The following is a 22,673-nucleotide window of genomic DNA, read 5'->3' as shown; positions in this document are numbered from 1 at the left end:
CCCTATCCACAACAAATGATTAAATTTTTTTTATTATTTAGATTTTAATATTTAAATTTTTTATTTTTTCATTATTTAAGTTTTAATATTTAAATATTTATTTATTTATTTATAACATCAAATAATATTTATTATTTAAATATTAATTATAAATTTTTAATTAATTATATGAAATATATTTAATATAAAATTAACGGTATAATATTAATTTTAATAATTATTTATTTAAATATTTATATTATATGAAAAATTAATTAAAATTATATAATAAATATATAAATTTATATATAAATAGTCAATGTGAATAAAAGAGAAAGAGTTTTTTTTAAATTACATATTTTTTTAAAAAATTATATAATTTTAATTAAATCTGTATAATTTTATTATTAATATTAATAGATATTTTTATATAAAATTTATTAATATATTATTATTAATTATTCACACGTTATTATTTTATTATTTATATATCATTATTTATTTTTATTTAAATATATAATTTATATTAAATTATTTTATTATATAAAAAATATTATACATATAATATAAATATAAAATATTACATAAAATAAATATATTAATACAAGTATAATCAATTTAAATTATATAATTATATATATATATAATTATATTCAAATTTTATTAATAAAATTATATTAATTTATATTTAAATTATATACAAAATTTAATTTATAAAATTAAACGAATAATATTAAGTAGAAAAATAATAATACAAATGTATATATAAATATATAATAATAATAATAATAATAATAATAATAATTTATTAAAAAATTTAATAATTTAAAAAGATAGTTATATAATTAAGTGATAAAAATATAAAAATTAATAATATATATAATAAATAAAAAAATAAATATATAAATTAATAATATAGTTATATAATTAAATAATAAAAATATAAAAATTAACGATATATATATATGGTAAATAGATTAAGCGGCGGAATGTAATCGAATCGAATCGAGTATTTTAACGAGTCTGTTCGATGATCATGTTAACGAGTCTGCTCGACGAGCATCTTCTAACGAGGCTATTTACGAGTCTTTTAACGAGTCCGTTCACGAGTTTCTTAACGAGTCCGTTCACGAGTCTCTTGATGAACCCATTTACGAATTTCTTAATGAGTCATCTCACGAATCTTAACGAGTCAAATATTATGAAATTTAAGTTTGACTCGTTTAATAAATGAATCTAAAAATTAAATTCGAATTAATCTCGTTTAAAAATCGAATCAAATCCGATCGAGTTTTTATCGAATCGAGTCTCACAAATAGTTTGATTTGTTTACTACTCTAACTAAAAACTCAAAGATTTATGCAATAAAAATACCAAATAATATAAGCTTTGCAATATTGAATTTGTTAAAGCAGAAAAATGGTAAATTAAAAATGAAAAATAAGAGCCAAGAAGCAATATTATTTTTTCAGATTTATTAGATATAAAATGTTAAAATTTTATATTTAATTACTATTACAGTTATATTTTTAATTTTAAATAATAAAATATCAGCTTTTAAATTTATTATAATATAATTAATTTTTAAAATAATTTATCAAATTAAATATAAAATATAAAATATATATTTAAATAAATATATAAATAAAAAGTCATCGAAGTCCTTTAATAATTATTTTTTAAAATAAGTTAAATATTATTGTCGAAAAGATTTGCATGGGTAAAATAAATTAATAATTAAAAATAAAAATTTGGATGTTTAAATAAAAAATAAATTATTTTTTAATCTCTAAATCTAAGCATAATTAATGAATTAGTTTTCATATTTTTAAAATTAAATATTTAAATACTTCAATAATTAGTCCTTCAATAATTAGTCTGTTTAAATGAGAAGTACTTTTATCTATAATTTTATTAATCAATAGGTTAATTCAAATGAGAAGTCCTTCCATTTATAATTCTATTAATCAATAGATTAGTAGAAAAATAAATATTTAAAATATTTTCAACATTGGTGAACCCTTATCAATGTAGATAAATTATTTTATATTATATAAATTACACTTTCTTTCTTGAATTTTAACATAATTAACATATTAATTTTTATTTTTTTAAAATTAAATTTTCAAATTTTTCTGTTCATTTAAAATTACAGTTTTTTTAAGATAAATAAATCTATAAGGTCCAATCATCCATAAGGTCTGACGCTCAGGAGGTCAATGCTAGGATTGGAATTGCTAAGCTTGGAAATCAAAATCGGCAAATAAATATAAAGATATGATGTCCAATTTTAAGTAAAAGAGAGAAAGACCTATTTTCATCACTGAGGAAACAAGGGAAAATGGGAGCAATACTAGAATGAGCTTGTTGTCATTCGCCGTTCAGCATAGAACTTTCAAAATTGTCATGGTGCCATAGACGGTCATGGACTATTCATCGATATAAGTGGATCAATTAGTTATACGGATAAAATTAGTTATACACATATTAATTATAATATAAAAATTTAATAATGGATAAGACTTTTTTTAATAATGGGTGAATATATAAAATTATGACGATAAATGAACTAAACAATTTGTGAGCTATTTAAAATTTGACTCGTTAAAAACTTAATTGAGCTTTTTTCGACTTTTAAATTGGTCAAGTTTAAACTTTACAGCATTCCACTTGTTAAGACTCATGAACTTAACTTGTTTTTAAATTCATAAATATGCATGCGAACTGTCTCATGAATAAACTCGTTAAATAGGCTGAATTCAATGTTATAAGAAAATTGAATACAAAACCTGTATAAATTTTTATGATCCAAACTTCAGCTTTTCAAAGTTTAGTTCTGCATAAATTTAATTACACTTTTAGAGGTTGCAAATATTTGCTTAAGATTTAAAATCTCAATTTTTATAGATTTTCGAATTAATTTATAGTTTAATTAATTAAAATTATTTAATTTTAAATTTACCATTTTTAAATTAAAATTTATTATACTGTAAGTAAATTAAACTGTTTGTGAACTGTTTGATTTCATAAAAGCTCAATTTTCCTAAATTTATTTGCTAAATAAATTAACGAATTAAATAGTTTATTAATATTCAGCTCCGAGCTTAAAATGAATAAATTTTAAATTCGGCTCGAACTCGAAAAATTTTTAATAAAATAAATTTAAACTCTTCGACTCGGTTTTACTCTCCTCGGTCTTACTCTCCTATATAAAATAGGAGGAACACTCTAATATGATTTATATTAAATTTATAATAATTATTAATATTTTATTAAATATTTAATATAGATGATATTTATTGAAGAGAAAGAATTTGGCTGACCAATGACTGTGAATGAGTTAATTTTTATACTCATGATAACGAGATTTTTAAAATTAACTCTACGATAATAAGATTTTTATTGATCAAAGGTGAAAGGCAAATATATTTAAATTGTTTGATTATACATATAATTACAAAATATTTTGAAATATTTATGATATAAATTATTATTATTTTAATTATATATAAAATGCTATTGCCTCTGGGAGACTGAATTTAACACAGTTATTTAAAAATATTAATGACAACCAAATTTACATAGATGTTGTTGGGGTAGCAAGAAATGAAGGGTTTATCTTCTTTGATATCTGCATGGTCTTTATTAGCTGAATCACATAATCTTAGTTTACAGCAATAAGAACAAAATAAAATTTTGAATTGCACAATTAGAAATAAAAATAAAATTTTGAATTGCATAATCCATCGGTAATATTAAAAGAACTTGTGAAAACTATACCAACGACATATGACGTTGGTAAAAATATCACTATTTGATAAGAAGAAATTTTCTCAATGATAACATTAGTGACAGAAAACAATTATTTACCAAGGAAATTTTTATAAATAAAAATATCAAAATATTTGAAAAAAGAAATAACAATGACAATCAATAGTCGATAAAAGAGTACTGCTTCAGCTTGCCTATTTGCATATATTAGCATTAAAGTCCCTGTTTAGAAAATCTATTAGTCACTTTTTATTTCATTAAAATATTTTATATTTTATAAAACTAAATTTTTTAATTCTTTTATTAAATATATATATATTATTTAATTTTATACATATTGTAATTCGTTTTTAATCCAAAGAACTTACTTTTGAATTCAATATATTATTTATCACTCATTCAAATAGGCTGCATCCGCCAATGATCTCTTTTTATTTTCTCTTCTAATCAAATAAGAAAAAATGTCTTTTCATGATTATTTTTATTTTAAGTTATTTTCTTTCTTTCACCCTTTTCCACCTATCCAAATCAAATGCATAAATAATTGTATAATATTTCAGAGAGTTCAGGTCAATTCTTAGATAGTCATCCGAAAAACATTTTACAATTAAAAGGAAATACAGAATCAAGATAGACTCCAGACACTTAGGAGATAACAGTAATTAATAAAAAAAAATTCAAATTGAGACGATAAAATTATTCAGTAAGATATGCACAAGCTCAAATGTTCAACTTAGAGATGCTCCATGTTCTGTAGGTAATTTGGCAATTCTGCTGACGCTGAAAATGTCTCATTTATTCCAATTGGTGTACAATGATTGAAGGATAGCTACTCATTTTGAGTTGAAATTGTGGGTTTGTTTTTCTGATGTGTTTGAACTACATAAGGTGATTATTAAAATTCTCAACACTGCATCTCCTGGAAAGATATATGGATATGGATATGGACCAGCTGCAAAGATCCGTGCGAGAAGCTTTGAATGAAAGAAAATATTTATCCGTCTTAGATGATGTGTGGATTGAGGACCCTAGAAAATTGCTTGAACTGAAAGCTTTGTTAATGAGAGGTGCTAATGGAAGTAAAATTGTAGTCACCGCTTGATAAAGCGCTTGATAAAGCAATTGATAAAGCAATTGATAAAGCGATCGATAAAGCAACCGTCTATCGTCTATAGAAATCCACTATTAAGTGCAATATACAATAATATATAATTGAGGGAGCAAAGCTCAATCCTTAAAATTAAAAGAAAATACAGAGTTTTAGAATATGACAATATATTGATTTAAAGAATACAAATTAAGACAATAAATCATTCAAGGAATATAAGTAGAAGCAGCACACTGAAACGCCTTTTTTTTTATCACCTGTAACAAAAAACTTAAAAGAAAGGGATTGCAATGCAAAGCTTTCTACCATTTCCCTTCGAAAGATTTTTTATATATAGTTTTCCTTCCATAAAAGAAATGGTGCTTGGAGTGGTTTCTAAGCCGGCTTAGTGTTGGTTTTGTTCTTGAGTTTCCATGTTCTAATTTAAAAAATGTCCAAATGCAAGCTGAAATGCTCAACTCAGTGATGCGCTTGGACCGGCCTCTTCTGACCAGAGATATAAGAGAAATATCAAATTACTATAAGAGCAGTTAATAACTAATTAGGATAATAATTTTTCCTAGGAAAAAAAAACATAATTTAAATTGCTATATGATAAAATTATAACATTATCCTTAAATTTTTTTTTTGAAGATAATCTAAATTGTAACATTATTTGACTATAATTATAATACAATCAAATATTCTAAAAAAAAGTGAATTAATGAAGTTTCCATAACAAAAATAAAATAAAAAAGTGGCAGACTTTATAAATTAAAACATTCATGAAAGTGAATTTAAAAACACTTTTTGAACTTAAGGAAACATAGTACTTATCCACTTGGATTAAAAATAAAGTATAATACAAACAGTTAGAAGATATTTTGAATCATAGTTCTATATATTAACTCTCACCTGCTTTTTGTAAGGATTATTGTTTAGCTTCGGACATCGTATGATTTGAACCTCTGGATGTGACGCCATGTTCTGTAGGCAATTTGGCAATTCTCTAAGGTTGTTGCATCCTTCAACTTTCAACACTTTTAAACTATTGGTAGATCCTCGAATAAGCCATTCCGGAAAGTCCACAATTTTTGGCAACCTTCCTAACTCTAATCTTTGGAGGCTGAATTGCGTTTCTTCTCCTTCCTCCATTCTCAATTCCAGGTTTTCACAACGAGCAATACAAAGAGTATCTAATGTTGTTAGGCATTTTATACTTTGTGGCAAAGAGATCAATCTTCTACAATCAGAAATGACCAGTCTTCGAAGTTTTTTGAGACCTTGCATGTCTTCAAACAAATTTTCCAGATTGGAACATCCAGTAACCGAAAGAAATCGAAGAGACTTCAGGCAACCTATTCCACCCGTTGGAAAATACATTTGCTGTGTAGTAATACAAAGAAATCTGAGGTTAATCATGCACCTTATATCTTTGGGCAACTCTTGAAGATTCCAACATCCACAGAGAAGTAGAGTCTGCAAGCTTTGTAACTTACATATTGAATTAGGGAGTCTTTTGATGTTAGAGTTCATCCATAAATTAAGATATTTCAAATGCTTCAAATTGCCTATACTTGCTGGCAGCTCCTCAAAGCTTGAATCACTCAAATCCAAGACTCTCAAGTACTGAAATCTTGAGCAACATGTCTTAATGAACATTTCAATGCTTATTCCCTCTCCTCTTTCATTCATAAAGCAAATGGTCCGCATGCATTCCAAGTTTTGTAAGGATTTAGGAACATCTTTCGGAAGTGATTCAGGATGGGGAAAAGATACATGTCGAATACTCTTGGCAATCTGTTGAGTGCTGTCGAGAAACATTGAGCATTCATTTTGTGTAATGGATAATGCTAGATCATGTATTAGATCATGCATTTTACACCTAACAATACCATAATATTCAGAAAAATCTTGGAAGAAACACCTAGAACACAACTCTTTAAAGTAGCGAAAGCCAACATCTTCTAACTCTTGATTCTCATTGGAAGATTGAACAAGTCCATTTGCCATCCACAAATAAACCAATTCAATCTCGTTCAATTTATAATCCTTGGGAAAAATTGAACAATATGCAAAGCATCTTTTTAAGTAAGATGGCAAATGTTCATAGCTCAATCTTAAAGCTGGCAAAATATCATTTTCCTTCTGCTTTAATTCCCATATCTCACTATCTCTTATCAATTCCCACTCACGTTCATCAGTTACAGAGTAGAGCAACGACCCTAAAGTTATGACTGCTAGCGGAACTCCTTTGCATTTTCTCACTATTTCTTCCCCAATTGTTGTCAAATTTGGATTTTGTTTTACTTCATATTCTTTAAATGCACATTTAAAGAACAAAGACAAACAATCTCGATGTGGAAGAAGACTCATATTTTGGGGAGAGACTGTGCCCATGATTTCAGCAACACGATTGCTACGAGTGGTGACTACAATTTTACTTCCATTAGCACCTCCCATTAACAAAGTTTTCAGTTCAAGCCATTTTCTAGGGTCCTCACTCCACACATCATCTAGGATGAGTAAATATTTTCTTTCATTCAAAGCTTCTCGCAAGGATCTTTGCAGCTGCTCTATACCCATATCCATACATTTTTTCCCGGGATCTGCACAAGTAAGAATTTTAATAATCACCTTGTCTAATTCAAAGACATCTGAAACACAAACCCATAATGTCAACTCAAAATGAGTAGCTACCCTTGGATCATTATACACCAACTTAGCAAGTGTGGTCTTCCCAAGACCTCCAATTCCAACAATTGAAATAATGGAGACATTTTCACCATCAACATGTTGCAACATTTCAATAATGTTATCTCTAGCTTGATCCCTCCCAATGACATCAGATGCATCTACAAAGGAGTGGGTCATCTCCCTCTCCCTATGAATGACAGGCTTATCAAAAATTCGCTCAGTAAGACCAAATTTGGACTTAAGAGCTGCGATTTCATCTACCCTCTCTCTAATCTGCTTGAGTTTATGTCCCATTCTAAATCGGAACGCAAGTGGATTAGAGCTAGAAAAGAATCGGCGTACCTTTGGAGTGGTGTTCCCAGACTTGACCACTTTCCTTCGCAAAGCTTCACACTCAAACTCATCCACCACATCTTCTGCATCATATAGGACTTGTTTCAGTTTCTCCAGCCAAATCTCTATCCGTGGATTCAGTGACAGCTGCTGCTCTGCATCCAAAAGCACGGCTTTGATGACCTTCAAGTTCTCCTTGATCTTTTCAAGATCACTTTCAAGTCCCCACGCCAAGAAGAATTCTTCAAGAGCAAGAGAGCCCAACTTCCCAATAACACTTTCTGCAATGCTGAGGAGAAAAGAGTCGGCCATTGATTTTTGGCGTTTGGATTAGGCAGAGAAGAAATGATGAAATGATAATTTCCAATGGCTTCTTTTAATAGAGATCTATGTGAGAACCTCACTTTAGGAAAAAGGAAAATTCCAAGTCCTGTTATGTCTGTCTTTAATAAAGATTCTTTTCACCTTCTCCGCTATAATTTGATGAGCTTGTTCAATAATTTAGATGCCAAAAGAATAATACAAATGAGATCTTAATTTATAAGGCATCCATGGATTCTTCAAGCAAAGAAGCATTTGAGTTTGCATTTGGACAGCATTTGGGTTGACGCAGTGGTCCTTTGTTGCGTTGTTGTATGAATCCATGGAGATTTGGGTCCCTGTTTTGATCAGTGTTTTGCTGGTTTGTTGCAGTGGTTCTTGTCTTAGATCTTACAATCTTAGCCAACTTCAAAATTGAAGGAGAAATTAAATTACTTAAGGATGAATTTAAGCTTTTTTGATAAAAATCAGAGGTTAATTTATGCATTCATCAATTGGGATTGTAGCAACCTATGCACTACAATCCCTTTCTTTTCGGATGATTGTCTAAGCTTGAAAACTATATCATTTTTCACATTTTATATATGAAAATAAATTTATTAATGATAAAAATATAAATGAAATTAAAAATATAAATTTATTAATATATATGAAAATAAATTTATTAATGATAGAAATAAAAAGACTAGTTACAAGTTTAAATATATCATTTCCCAGATTTTATAATTAGAAAAGTAGATCTGTATTAATTTTTTATTAATTATTTTAAAAATATTATTAATTTTAAATTTTAAATTTTTTTAAATTATAAATTAATATATTATATTATTTTAATCCTAACTTTATATATATATATAAGTAAAATAAGTAATATTGTTAAAAAAATTACTAATTTATCATGTACCATAAAAAAAATATTAGTATTTATTTAGAGTATAATAAATGAGACTTAAATATATTATCAGAATAAAATTATTAATAAAATTTATATATAATTTTCTTTTAAATGGAAATTGAAAATTAGAAAGTAAAATTTGATATTCTATATTTACCGATGCATTTATTATTAAATTAAATTTATGAGTGCAATTTATATATAATTATAATATAAATTTTGGACATACGAGGGCAAAATACGAGGCAAAAATTTTTTTTTTAATGGAAGTAATGCTACGGGTACATAATGCAAATTATGGGGGACAGGGGAGGCAACTGCCTCCCATTGCCCCATTTAATTTATAATAAAAAGATTTTTCTATTTTCATGTCATTAGTAAATTTTTTTTTCTCAAACATCATTAAATATTATTAATAAATTATAATTTACTTTTTAATAATATTTTTAAATTTAATTTTTAAAATTTTATTTAATTATTAAAATAATTTTTTAATTTAAAATTTAAAATTTAAATTAAAAATTAATCTCAATGTTTTTATAAATTGGACCTTAAAAGTTATAATTATTCATAAGTTCTTATATTTATAAATTAATATATTTATTTGTTAAATTTTAATTATGAAAAATAATAAATAATAATTAAATAAAATATTTGTCATTTCTTTTTTATCTAATTATACTAAAAAATAAAATTATTGAGAAAGAAAATATTGAGAAAGAAAAAAGAATTCTTTGGACTTAAATATGGATGTATATTGTACTAAAATTCTTAATTTAATTTTTATTTTATTATTTTATTATTAAATATAAGATAACAAAATTTAATAAACATTGAAAAATTAATTTATAAAAAATACAAGTGCTTATTTATAAATAATTATAATATTTAGAATCAATTTATAAAAATATAGAACGAATTATAATTAAAATAATTATTTTATTAATAAAACAAAATTTTATAATTAAATTTAAAAATATATAGACTAGCTAAATTATATATTTTATTAAACTACAAAAATTAAAATGTAATTTAATCTAATTAAAGATATATTTGATTGATCTTGAAAAGACTCATAAGCATTTATTAACAGCATTAGAAGGAAAAGTTTCACTTTGTTAATGAGTGAAACTATACAATTTTTTTTCACAAATTAAATAACAAAACATTACTGATAAATCATAGGCTTTTTTTTTATAATTATTTCTTTTTTTAAAAAAATTAATAGCATTTTAAAAAGAATAAAATTGGCTTAAATTCTTATTTATTTATTATTAAAATATATATGTAATTAATGGGTTATTATCATATATATTATAATTTAGTGTTAAAAAATAATTTCTTATGTATATATATATTTTTATTATATAGAAAATAAACATTATTATTAGTATAATTATTATAATATTTTATATTTACTTATTTATGTTTATAAATAATTTATTATTATATTAAAATTTATTTAAATAAAAATTTTATAATTAATATATATTAAAAAATAAATACTATTCAAATAAAAAATAAGGTGTAATCGACTATTAACCGCTAATGCTGTGAGATGATTTTCCAAACTTGTCAAATTGATATGAGATAGTGTTATTAAACTTACCCAATTGCTAATATTGTCATATGATTTTTCAAATTTGACAAATTGATATGAGATAGTATTATCGTAAAGTAAATAAAGTGACTGATAGATTGATCGACTTATTATAAAAAAAACAAGATACATTAATTTAGAATGTTGTAAATTTTTTTCAATTTTTATTGTTGATTAGAATATTTAAAAGGATGAATTTTTTTGTGTGAAAAAAATTTAATATTAAAATTAATTAAAAATGTAGCTATCAGAATTTACCAAATAAAAAAAATATTATGTAAAAGAGTATTAGCTATCAATAGAGTGAAAAAGTTAAATCCAATGTACTCTAAACCGATAATAATTAGGTGTTGAAGTGTTTACGAGAAAGTTTATTATGGTGGGAATTGAAAAAAAAAAAAAAGAAAATATTTAAATTAAAAATGGAATTAAAGTTCATTCAAGCTACAAGCCAAAATCCCATGCAGCCGCCCACTTTGATTCTCGAACTTCGCTTCCACTAAAATTACAGAATATTGAAATTTGATTCTAAATAATATCCATTGATGGTTCAATTCTGTATTTTGATTTTTAGTTAAAATCTTGTCAAAACTGAAACTAAACAATTCTATTTTTTTATTTTATATATAAATATATTAATATTTTTTTAATCAATGAATTATCAGAATAATTTCTAAAATTAAAAATTCTCGAATTCGATAGTAGGAGTAAGGTGTATATATATAAAAATATATTATTTGTTTTTAATATTATAAAAGTAAGTTATTTTTTTAAAATACATTTTCATAAAAAAAAAATGTTTTAAAGAAAGGAAGAAGATTATTTTCAGCAAATTAAGGCGGCAAGAGAATATCTTATTTATTTAAAAATTATTTTTCATAAAAAAATATTTTCTTGTCAAAGATATTTTTCGTTAATATTTTTTATGAAATAATTTATTTTTTATTATTTAATTTTAATTTAAAAAATAAAATTTATCATATTTTTAATTTAATCATTCAACTCCCTAATTCATCATTTCCTCAGCATATTATTTAAATTCCCCTTCAACTTTAATTTAAATATCATTCAACTCCCTAATTCAATTAACATATTATTTCTCTCTCCTTACATCTCATATAAGTTCATGTTTCTAATTAAAATTTATTCAATTTTAAATATTTACACTAATAATGATATCTTTACACTAACCATATCATATAAAATTCCCTTTTTTTTATTATGTTTTAGCTATTAAATGGAAAAATATAAACTTTTTAATTTTTTTTAAATAGAATTATAATTTTTTTACTCTTATTATTCATTTACTTTTTTATAAATTAAATATTCAATATTAACTAAATTAAAATAATTCATATATTTGTAAATATTATTATGAATGTTATTAATTTTAACTTTAATTATATTTTGTTAAATATTATTTTTATTTTATTATTATAATTATTATAAGCTACAATTATTAAACATAATTTAAATATTTTATCTAGTTAAACTATTTATTTATTATTGGAATTTAAAAAGAAAATAAAATAATATAATTAATGAATAATAAAAAATAACTAGTACAGTTTCCTAGTTATTAGGAAAGAGGATATTATTAAAATTTAAATGTTTTTTTAGTATATTTAAATAATTGATTAATAAATGTTATGGATGGAAAGACATTTAATTTAGATATTAAATTTAAGTTTAAGAAATTAAAATATTTAATTTTAAAAGTATTGGAATATATTCGATAATTTTACTAAAAACTCAAAGATTTGTTCAAGCAGAAAAATGGTAAATTAAAAATGAAAAATAAGAGCCAAGAAGCAATGTTCTTTTTTTCAGATTTATTAGCTTTTAAATTTATTATAATATAATTAATTTTTAAAATAATTTATCCAATTAAATATAAAATTTAAATTTTATATTTAATAAAAATATAAATAAAAAGTCATCGGTAAATTTTAAGTACTCTAATAATTATTTTTTAAAATAAGTTAAATATTACTGTCGAAAAGTTTGCATGTTATTATAAATTAATAACTAAAATTAAAAATTTAAATTTTTTAATCTTTAAATTTTATTATAAATTAATAACTAAAATTAAACATTTAAATTTTTTAATAATCGGTCCATCCAAATGAAAAGTTTTTCCGACTATATTAGTCAAAAAATCATAAAAAATAAATATTTTAAATATTTAAAATACTCTCAATAAATACTTAAATTTTCACTGAATAAAACATTTTATATTTAATAAATTATATTTTATATTTTTAATTTTAATATAATTAATATATTAATTTTTATACTTTGAAAATTAAATTCTTAAATTTTAATTATACTCAATATATTCAATAAATTATATTCAATAAATTTTAATTATTCAATAAAACATTTTATATTCAATAAATTATACTCAATATATTCAGGTTGTTAAAACTCATAAATTTGACCCGTTTCTAAATTTATTAGTATACTTATGAACTAGCTCGTGAATAAATTCGTTAAGTAGACTCAGTTTAATGTTATAAGAAAATTGAATATAAAACCTGCATAAATTTTTATGATTCAAATTGAGTTTTTTAAAGTTTAGTTATGTACAATTTTAGAGGTTGTAAATATTTGCTTAAGATTTAAGATCTCGTTTTTTAATTTATTATTTTGTAAATAAATTAAATTATTTATAAATTGTTTAAAATTAAATTCGATAAAAATTCAATTTATCTGAATTTATTTGTTAAATAAATTAAATTTAATTCTATTAATATTTTACTTGAATTCAAAATAAATAAATTTCAAGTTCTAACTCGAGTTCAAAAAAATTTAATAAAATAAACTTAAACTTTTTAAAATTTGACTCGGTTGGATTCGTCTACTCTTCTTTATACATACATAGCGTGTTATCAATTCTCTATTTGATTTATATTAGATTTATAATAATTATTAATATTTTATTAAATGTTTAATATATATGATATTTATTCAAAAGAAAAAAAATTTGGCTGACCAACGACTGCAAATGAGTTAGTTAATTTTTATACGCTCATGATAATGAGACATTTATTGATCAAAGGAGAAGACAAATATATGTAAGTTGTTTGATTATACATATAATTGCAAAATATTTTGAAATATTTATAATATAAATTATTATTATTTTAATTATATCCTTTTTCTATTTATATATAAAATGCTATTGTCTCTAGGAGACTGAATTTGACACAGTTATCTAAAGATATTAATGACGACCAAATTATTTCATTAAAATATTTCATATTTTATAAAATTAAAAATTTTAATTCTTTTATTAAATAAATTCTTAATAACTTTTAATATATATACTATTTAGTTTTATACGTATTATATTCTTTACTCACTCTCAATTCGTTTTTAATCCAAAGAACTTACTTTTGAATTCAATATATTATTTATTGCTCATCCTCTCTTCTAACCAAACAAGAGAAAATATCTTTTCCTGTTTATTTTTATCTTTAGATTATTTTCTTTCTTTCACCCTATTCCACCTGTCCAAACATACTATAAGACTTAGGTCAGTTTTAAAATCTACAATCTATTGCAAGTCTAACCTCTATAGAAACCCATAATGCAACATGCAATAAAATATAATTAAGGGAGCTAAGCTCAACCTCCAAATCAATACATAAATACAATAATAATTGTATAATATTTTGGGGAGTTCAGGTCGATCCTTAGTTAGACAGTCATCCGAAAAACATTTTACAATTAAAAGGAAATACAGAATCAAAATAGACTTTAGACTCCTAGGAGATGACGATACTTAATAAAAAAAAAAATACAAATTGTGGGTTTGTTTTTCTGATGTGTTTGAACTACATACGGTGATTATTAAAATTCTCAACTCTGCATCTCCTGGAAAGATATATGGATATGGATATGGACCAGCTGCAAAGATCCTTGCGAGAAGCTTTGAATGAAAGAAAATATTTATCCATCCTAGATGATGTGTGGATCCAAATCTTTCATAGCAAATTCAGAATCCAGTAATGACATAATCAATTGACGAAACTTATCAAAAGAAGCAGTAAGTATGATATCATCAACATATAAAAAGATGTATGCCAAATCAGCACTCTTGCTATAGATAAAAAGAGAATGATCTGATTTGCTAGGCGAAAAACCAATGGTAGAAACAAAGTATGCAAACCATTGATACCAGGCACGAGGAGTCTGTTTCAGACTATATAGAGATTTTTTAAGAAGGCACACATAATCTGGATGAGCTCGATCTTTGAAATCGCATATAAACTGTCTCATGTAAATGTCCATGCAAAAATACATTTTTAACATCTAACTAATGAATACTCCATGCTTTAGAAGTAGCTATGCTAAGAACAGTCCTGATTGTAGCTGATTTTACCACAGGACTGAAAGTTTCATCACAATCGACACCAAACTATTGAGACTTACCATCACCAACAAGACGGGCTTTGTGCCTCTCAAAAGAACCATCAGACTTCTTTTTAATTCTCAAAATCCACATTGAACGAATCACATTGACATTAGCTAGATGGGGCACCAATTCCACATCTTATTTTTAATAAGAGAATTATATTAAGCTAACATGGCTTCTTTCCAATTTGGGTAAGACACGGCAGCTTTGGGATTTCGAGGGAATAGGGATGGTGCGACTGAAGTTAACAAATTAAAGAGTCTTTGACATGGAGCAACTAGTTTTGGACTTTATAACAGATTTGGATTGAGCTTAACTTTTGCTGTCGACATCCAATAGAGACCCTTGATAGCTTTTCGAAAAGAGAATTTCAATATGCACGACTTTCAAAAGTCGATATGAAAATTCCATCGTTTAGGGGGTCAATTTTGCATTTTAATTATTTTTTTGGATATTTTGAGTATTTTCATAATTTTATATATTAGGATTTTGTTTCTATTATAAATAGTCTCCCTTATCTATTAGAAACTCACTTTTCAATATTTGAGGAATTTCAATAAGACTTTTCATCTTCTAGCCTATCTTTTATCTTATTTCGTCTTGGATTTCGTCTAATTAGTCATTTATCTTTTCTCCATAATCACGTATGTTTTTTCTCTCCAACAGTCAATTCCATAATTTACTTATTAATAAAATATTCTTATAAAATATAAAATTAAATCAATTTTAAATAAAAATATAAAATATTATTATCAAATTCAAATATTAATATTCTAATATAATTTGATAATTAACGTTGATGGGTGTCAAATTCACAAAAAATAATATAGAGTAAATAGGATTTTATCCACAACACTAAAAACATTTCATTAATAACTATGTAAATAAATATAAATAAAAAGAGACTTTGATAAAAATAAAACTAAAGGAGATATCAAAAGAGTGAAGAAATTAATAACAAGTGAAAATCAAATAATTAACTTGAGAAAAAATTAATATAAATAAATTTCAATCTATTTTAATCGTGAAAATTGATAACTGAAATAAAAATAAATTCTTATTAATTTCAATAAATTAATTTCGATTATGAAAAACGTTCTTCACGATCAATCTCTACTTACATATAAATTAATTAGAAAATATTCAATCTAGCCAATAAATAATTCAAAAAAAGTTTGTCGAATTTGATTTATTAATTGCATTAAAAATTAGAGAGACTTAACAAATCCAATCGCGTGATTTGTTTAAATTAAATTAGGCAATTTCTTAATGAGTTATGCTAACTGATACGATAGAAACCAAAAAATCTAAAATCAAAAAATAACTCTAAGGCTAATTCCAAGCCAAATGATACCTTATACAAACCCTTTGCTGAACAATAGCAATAAATAGTATTTGTGAGCAATAGGGATGAACAGTACCTGAAACCCCAAAGAATCACATGAACAGAAGCTTAAGAATAACAAGTGTGAATAGTGGCAGAATGGTAATCAAAGCAAAATCACCCGAATTGAAAACCAACCATAGAACTGAAGAGAGGATCAATGTGTGACGCTAGCGAGAAGAAGTAGAGCAGCACCGGACATCGGACGTGCCTTCACTGTCGGTGAGTGGGATGATGTCAAAAACTTTCTCCGGTGCATGAGGCGCACTCACCAGTTCAACGTCAAAAACTTCGAAGTCTAATTTACCAATTGATAAAGCAACTGTCTATCGTCTATAGAAATCCACAATTAAGTGCAACATACAATAATGTATAATTGAGGGAGCAAAGCTCAACCTCTAAATCCATACGTAAATACAACAATAATTCTATAATATTTGAGAATCTTAGATCAATCCTTAAACAGTCATCCCAACAATCTTTTACAATTAAAAGAAAATACAGTTCTAGGAGACGACAATACATATTAAGACAACAAATCATTCAAGGAATATAAATAGAAGCCATGCACACTGAAACGTCTTTTTCTATCTCCTGCGGAAAAAAAAAAAAAAAAAAAAAACTTAAAAGAAAGGAATAGCAATGCGAAGCTTTCTACCATTTCCTTTCAAAAGATTTTTTATATATAGTTTTTCTTTCATAAAAGAAATGGTGCTTGACCTCGAGTGGTTTCTAAGCCGGCTTAGTGTTGGTTTTTTTCTGAGTCTTCATTTTTTTGTATTAATTATTGGAAAAAATTTTGATTAGAGAATTGTAATATTTTAAGTGAATGGAAAAAAAAAAAAAAAAGAAGAAGTTTGCATTATATCAATGCATATATACAAGTATAAATATTATGCTGATTGAATTTCTAAATATTTTAGGAGGAAACCTCACCAGTAAATGTTCTAATTTCAAAATGCTCAACTCAGGGATGTGCTTGGACTACCCTCTTCTGACCAGAGATATAAGAGAAATATCAAATTACCATAAAAGCAATAATAACTAATTAGGCTAATCATTTTCCCTTGGAAACAAAAAACATAATTTAAATTGCTATATGATAAAATTATAACATTACCCTTAATATTCTTTTTTTTTTAATATAATCTAAATTATAACATTATTTGACTATATTTATAATACAATCAAATATTCTAAATAAAAAAACGAAAGTGAATTAATGAAGTTTCCCTAACAAAAATAAAATAAAAAAAAAGTGGCAGACTTTATAAATTAAATAGTACTTATCTACTTAGTTTAAAAATAAAGTATAACACAAACGGTTAGAAGAAATTTTGACTCATAGTTCTATATATTAACTCTCACCAGCTTTTCATAAAGGATCATTGATTAGCTCCGGACAATCTATGATTCGAACCTCTGGATGTGACGCTATGTTCTGTAGGCAATTTGGCAATTCTCTGAGGTTGTTGCAGCGTTGAACTTCCAACACTTTTAAACTATTGGTAGATCCTCGAATAAGCCATTCTGGAAAGTCCACAATTTTTGGCAACCATCCTAACTCTAATCTTAGGAGGCTGAATTGCGTTTCTTCTCCTTCCTCCATTCTCAATTCCAGGTTTTCACAACGAGCAATACAAAGAGTATCTAATGTTGTTAGGCATTTTATACTTTGTGGCAAAGAGATCAATCTTCTACAACCAGAGATGACCAGTCTTCGAAGTTTTTTGAGACCTTGCATGTCTTCAAACAAATATTCCAGATTGAGACATCCAGTGATGAAAAGAAATCGAAGAGACTTCAAGCAACCTATTCCACCCGTTGGAAAATACTTCTGACGCGTAGTTATCCAAAGAATTCTGAGGTTAATCATGCACCTTATATCTTTGGGCAACTCTTGAAGATTCCTACATTGATAGAGAAGTAGAATCTGCAAGCTTTGTAACTTACATATTGAATTAGGGAGTCTTTTGATGTTAGAGTTCATCCATAAACTAAGATATTTCAAATGCTTCAATTTGCCTATACTTGCTGGCAGCTCCTCAAAGCTTGAATAAGTCAAATCAAAGACTCTCAAGCACTGAAATTTTGAGCAACATGTCTTAATGAACATTTCACTGCTTATTCCCTCTCTTCTTTCATTTATAAAGCAAATGGTCCGCATGCATTCCAAGTTTTGTAAGGATTTAGGAACATCTTTCGGAAGTGATTCAGGATGGGGAAAAGATACATGTCGAACACTCTTGGCAATCTGTTGAGTGCTGTCGAGAAACATTGAGCATTCATTTTGTGTAATGGATAATGCTAGATCATGTATTAGATCATGCATTTTACACTTAACATTAACATAATCTTCAGAAAAATCTTGGAAGAAACACCTAGAACACAACTCTTTAAAGTAGCGAAAGCCAACATCTTCTAACTCTTGATTCTCATTGGAAGATTGAACAAGTCCATTTGCCATCCACAAATAAACCAATTCAATATCGTGCAATTCATAATCCTTGGGAAAAATTGAACAATATGCAAAGCATCTTTTTAAGTAAGATGGCAAATGTTCATAGCTCAATCTTAAAGCAGGCAAAATATCATTTTCCTTCTGCTTTAATTCCCATATCTCACTATCTCTTATAAATTTCCACTCGCGTTCATCAGTTACGACCCTAAAGTTATGACTGCTAGCGGAACTCCTTTGCATTTTCTCACTATTTCTTCCCCAATTGTTGTCAAATTTGGATTTTGTTTTACTTCATATCCTTTAAATGCACAATTAAAGAATAAAGACAAACAATCTCGATGTGGAAGCAGGCTCAAATTTTGGGGAGAGACTGTGCCCATGATTTCAGCAACATGATTGCTACGAGTGGTGACTACAATTTTACTTCCATTAGCACCTCCCATTAACAAAGCTTTCAGTTCAAGCCATTTTCTAGGGTCCTCACTCCACACATCATCTAGGATGAGTAAATATTTTCTTTCATTCAAAGCCTCTCGCAAGGATCTTTGTAGCTGGTCTATATCCATGTCCATACATTTTTTCCCGGGATTTGCACAAGTAAGAATTTTAATAATCAGCTTGTCTAATTCAAAGACATCTGAAACACAGACCCATAATTTCAACTCAAAAAGAGTAGCTACCCTTTGATCATTATACACCAATTTAGCAAGTGTGGTCTTCCCAAGACCTCCAATTCCAACAATTGGAATAATGGAGACTTTTTCACCATCAACATGTTGCAACAGTTCAATAATGTTATCTCTAGCTTGATCCCTCCCAATGACATCAGAAGCATCTACAAAGGAGTGGGTCATCTCCCTCTCCCTATGAATGACAGGCCTATCAAAAATTCGCTCAGTAAGACCAAATTTGGACTTAAGAGCTGCGATTTCATCTACCCTCTCTCTAATCTGCTTGAGTTTATGTCCCATTCTAAATCGGAACGCAAGTGGATTAGAGCTAGAAAAGAATCGGCGTACCTTTCGAGTGGTGTTCCCAGACTTGACCACTTTCCTTCGCAAAGCTTCACACTCAAACTCATCCACCACATCTTCTGCATCATATAGGACTTGTTTGAGTTTCTCCAGCCAAATCTCTATCCGTGGATTCAGTGACAGCTGCTGCTCTGCATCCAAAAGCACGGCTTTGATGACCTTCAAGTTCTCCTTGATCTTTTCAAGATCACTTTCAAGTCCCCATGCCAAGAAGAATTCTTCAAGAGCAAGAGAGCCCAACTTCCCAAGAACACTTTCTGCAATGCTGAGGAGAAAAGAGTCCGCCATTGATTTTTCTAGTTTGGATTAGGAAGAGAAGAAATGATGAAATGATCATTTCCAATGGCTTCTTTTAATGGAGATCTATGTGAGAACCTGACTTTGGGAAAAAGAAAATTCCAAGTCCTGCTATGTCTGTCTTTAACAAAGATTCTTTTCTTCTTCTCCGCTATAATTTGATGAGCTTGTTCAATAATTTAAATGCCAAAAGAATAATACAAACTTATCAAGACTTAGGTCTTGTTTGTTTTGGAGGAAATTAGCTCAAATTCCTAAGAAATAGATTAATTTGAACCATAGGAGATCTTAATTTATAAGGCATCCAAGACATAAATGATTGAATTTTTCAATAAAAAAACAAAAATAAATCCATTCTCTTGCGACTTGAATCTATGCTTTACTGAATTTATAAAAAAAAATAAATCCATTAATTTTTAAAATTTTATTTAATTATTAAAATAATTTTTTAATTTAAAATTTAAAATTTAAATTAAAAATTAATCTCAATATTTTTATAAATTGGTCCTTAAAAGTTATAATTATTCATAAGTTCTTATATTTATAAATTAATATATTTATTTGTTAAATTTTAATATTTTATATATGAAAAATAATAAAGAATAATTAAAAAAAATTGTCATTTCTTTTTTATCTAATTATACTAAAAAATAAAATTATTGAGAAAGAAAATATTGAAAAAGAAAAAGTTCGATAAAAGAATTCTTTGGACTTAAATATGGATGTATATTGTACTAAAATTCTTAATTTAATTTTTATTTTATTATTTTATTATTTTATTATTAAATATAAGATAATAAAATTTAATAAACATTGAAAAAAAAAATTTTAATTAAAAATGGCATTAAAGTTCATTCAAGCTACAACAATAATTGATGTCGAGCTAAATTCTACAAGCCAAAATCCCATGCAGCCGCCCACTTTTATTCTCCAACTTCGCTTCCACTCCAAAACCATCTTGATTTTCTTTTTCTCTTCCGTCATTCTTGAGGACCCACTACGAGAATCCTTGGCTGATCGCATTGCTTCCTTCTTTGTTTTCGTAGCCAACAAGCAACCTTCCTTGGGGTTTTATGTGGTATTTATCATTTTAGTTATAAATATATTAATTATTTTATAATTTTTAATTATATGAGTGAATTACGTAATAGTAATATATTATATTTTTATAGATTAATTGCATATATATTTTTTAATTAAAATTATATAATTAATAAATACATAAAAAATAATATAATATTCTTATATTGTATATAATATATATTATTATTATTATTATTTCGGTGTTAGTTATTTACTATTAAAAATAAATATAAAAACATTATAAGTTTTACATTTAGCAATCAAAATTTAAAATAAAATTAAAATAATAAACAGAATCATACTGAAATTCTTTAAAATTATATTGAAATTTGATTCTAAATATCCATTGATGGTTCAATTCTGTATTTTGATTTTTAGTTAAAATCTTGTCAAAACTGAAACTAAACAATTCTATTTTTTTATTTTATATATAAATATATTAATATTTTTTTAATCAATGAATTATCAGAATAATTTCTAAAATTAAAAATTCTCGAATTCGATAGTAGGAGTAAGGTGTATATATATATAAAAATATATTATTTGTTTTTAATATTATAAAAGTAAGTTATTTTTTAAAAATACAAAAAAGGAAGAAGATTATTTTCAGCAAATTAAGGCGGCAAGAGAATAACTTATTTATTTAAAAAATATTTTTTTGTTAATATTAACAAAATATTTTATTTTTATTATTTAATTTTAATTTAAAAAAAATAAAATTTATTAATAAATTTATATAAGAAAATCTTTATTTTTCTTAAAATAGCTTTTTTTCTTTCATTAAAAAAATATTTTTTATTAAATAAATTTTTTAAATATTTCAAACATCAAAAAATATGTGAAAAATATTTTTTATAATAAACTTAACTTAAATATAAGCCGAAGTTATTATAAATGTAGAGGACTTTTTAAAATATTGTATTTGGAAAAAAAAATTATAAATTAGAATTTACAATAATAGAATTTGATATACGTACTACGAATTTATGCACACAATAAATACAGTGAGAGAGAAGGAAGGTATTTGTGGTGGAGGTACATCCTTCTTTCCCATGAGGGAAGGGTACCCTATAATTCACTATTACAAAATGCATTTAAGGCTATGCCTAAAAATATAGGCTTGTTTGAATGCTTAAGAATTGTTCAATCTGTTTCGAGTTTATTTATGGTTGAATTTAAACTGTAAATTAAATTAAAATTGAATCGATCAAATCTAAAATTAAATTAGTTTGATTTCAATTTTTTAATTAAATTTTGATTTTTTAACGGGATTAAATCTAAAATTTTGTATAGTAGGTAAGAAAGAATCCA

General features: G+C 25.4%; 1 protein-coding gene across 2 annotated transcripts; it reads right to left on the bottom strand.

The window, feature by feature from the left end:
- Nucleotides 1–5,427: 5,427 nt before the first annotated feature.
- On the bottom strand, nt 5,428–20,582 carry LOC110608418 (putative disease resistance protein RGA1). Of its 2 annotated transcripts, none has more exons than XM_043960059.1 (2): nt 19,968–20,094; nt 5,428–8,594 (listed from the first exon to the last, which is right to left on the bottom strand). In XM_043960059.1, exon 2 carries the CDS (start codon nt 8,177–8,179, stop codon nt 5,735–5,737), a length of 2,445 nt encoding a protein of 814 aa, XP_043815994.1. In that variant the 5' UTR covers nt 8,180–8,594; nt 19,968–20,094; the 3' UTR covers nt 5,428–5,734. The 2 variants fall into 2 exon arrangements, with proteins under 2 accessions (XP_043815994.1, XP_043815993.1); XM_043960058.1 differs by having other exon boundaries at nt 5,450–7,061; nt 19,153–20,582.
- Nucleotides 20,583–22,673: the final 2,091 nt, after the last annotated feature.

Source organism: Manihot esculenta, chromosome 9, assembly GCF_001659605.2.
Source record: "Manihot esculenta cultivar AM560-2 chromosome 9, M.esculenta_v8, whole genome shotgun sequence".
Lineage (NCBI taxonomy): Eukaryota > Viridiplantae > Streptophyta > Magnoliopsida > Malpighiales > Euphorbiaceae > Manihot > Manihot esculenta.
Note: the sequence above shows the minus strand (reverse complement) of the source record. Positions and strands in the feature narration are given on the sequence as shown.

Bases quoted from the DNA above. Each gene is read 5' to 3' on its own strand.
- LOC110608418 (XM_043960058.1), bottom strand. From the start codon at position 20,270: ATGGCGGACTCTTTTCTCCTCAGCATTGCAGAAAGTGTTCTTGGGAAG. The intron at 7,062-19,152 runs GTCGTAACTGAT...CATAACTTTAGG, and splicing joins CTAGCAGTCATAACTTTAGG to GTCGTTGCTCTACTCTGTAA.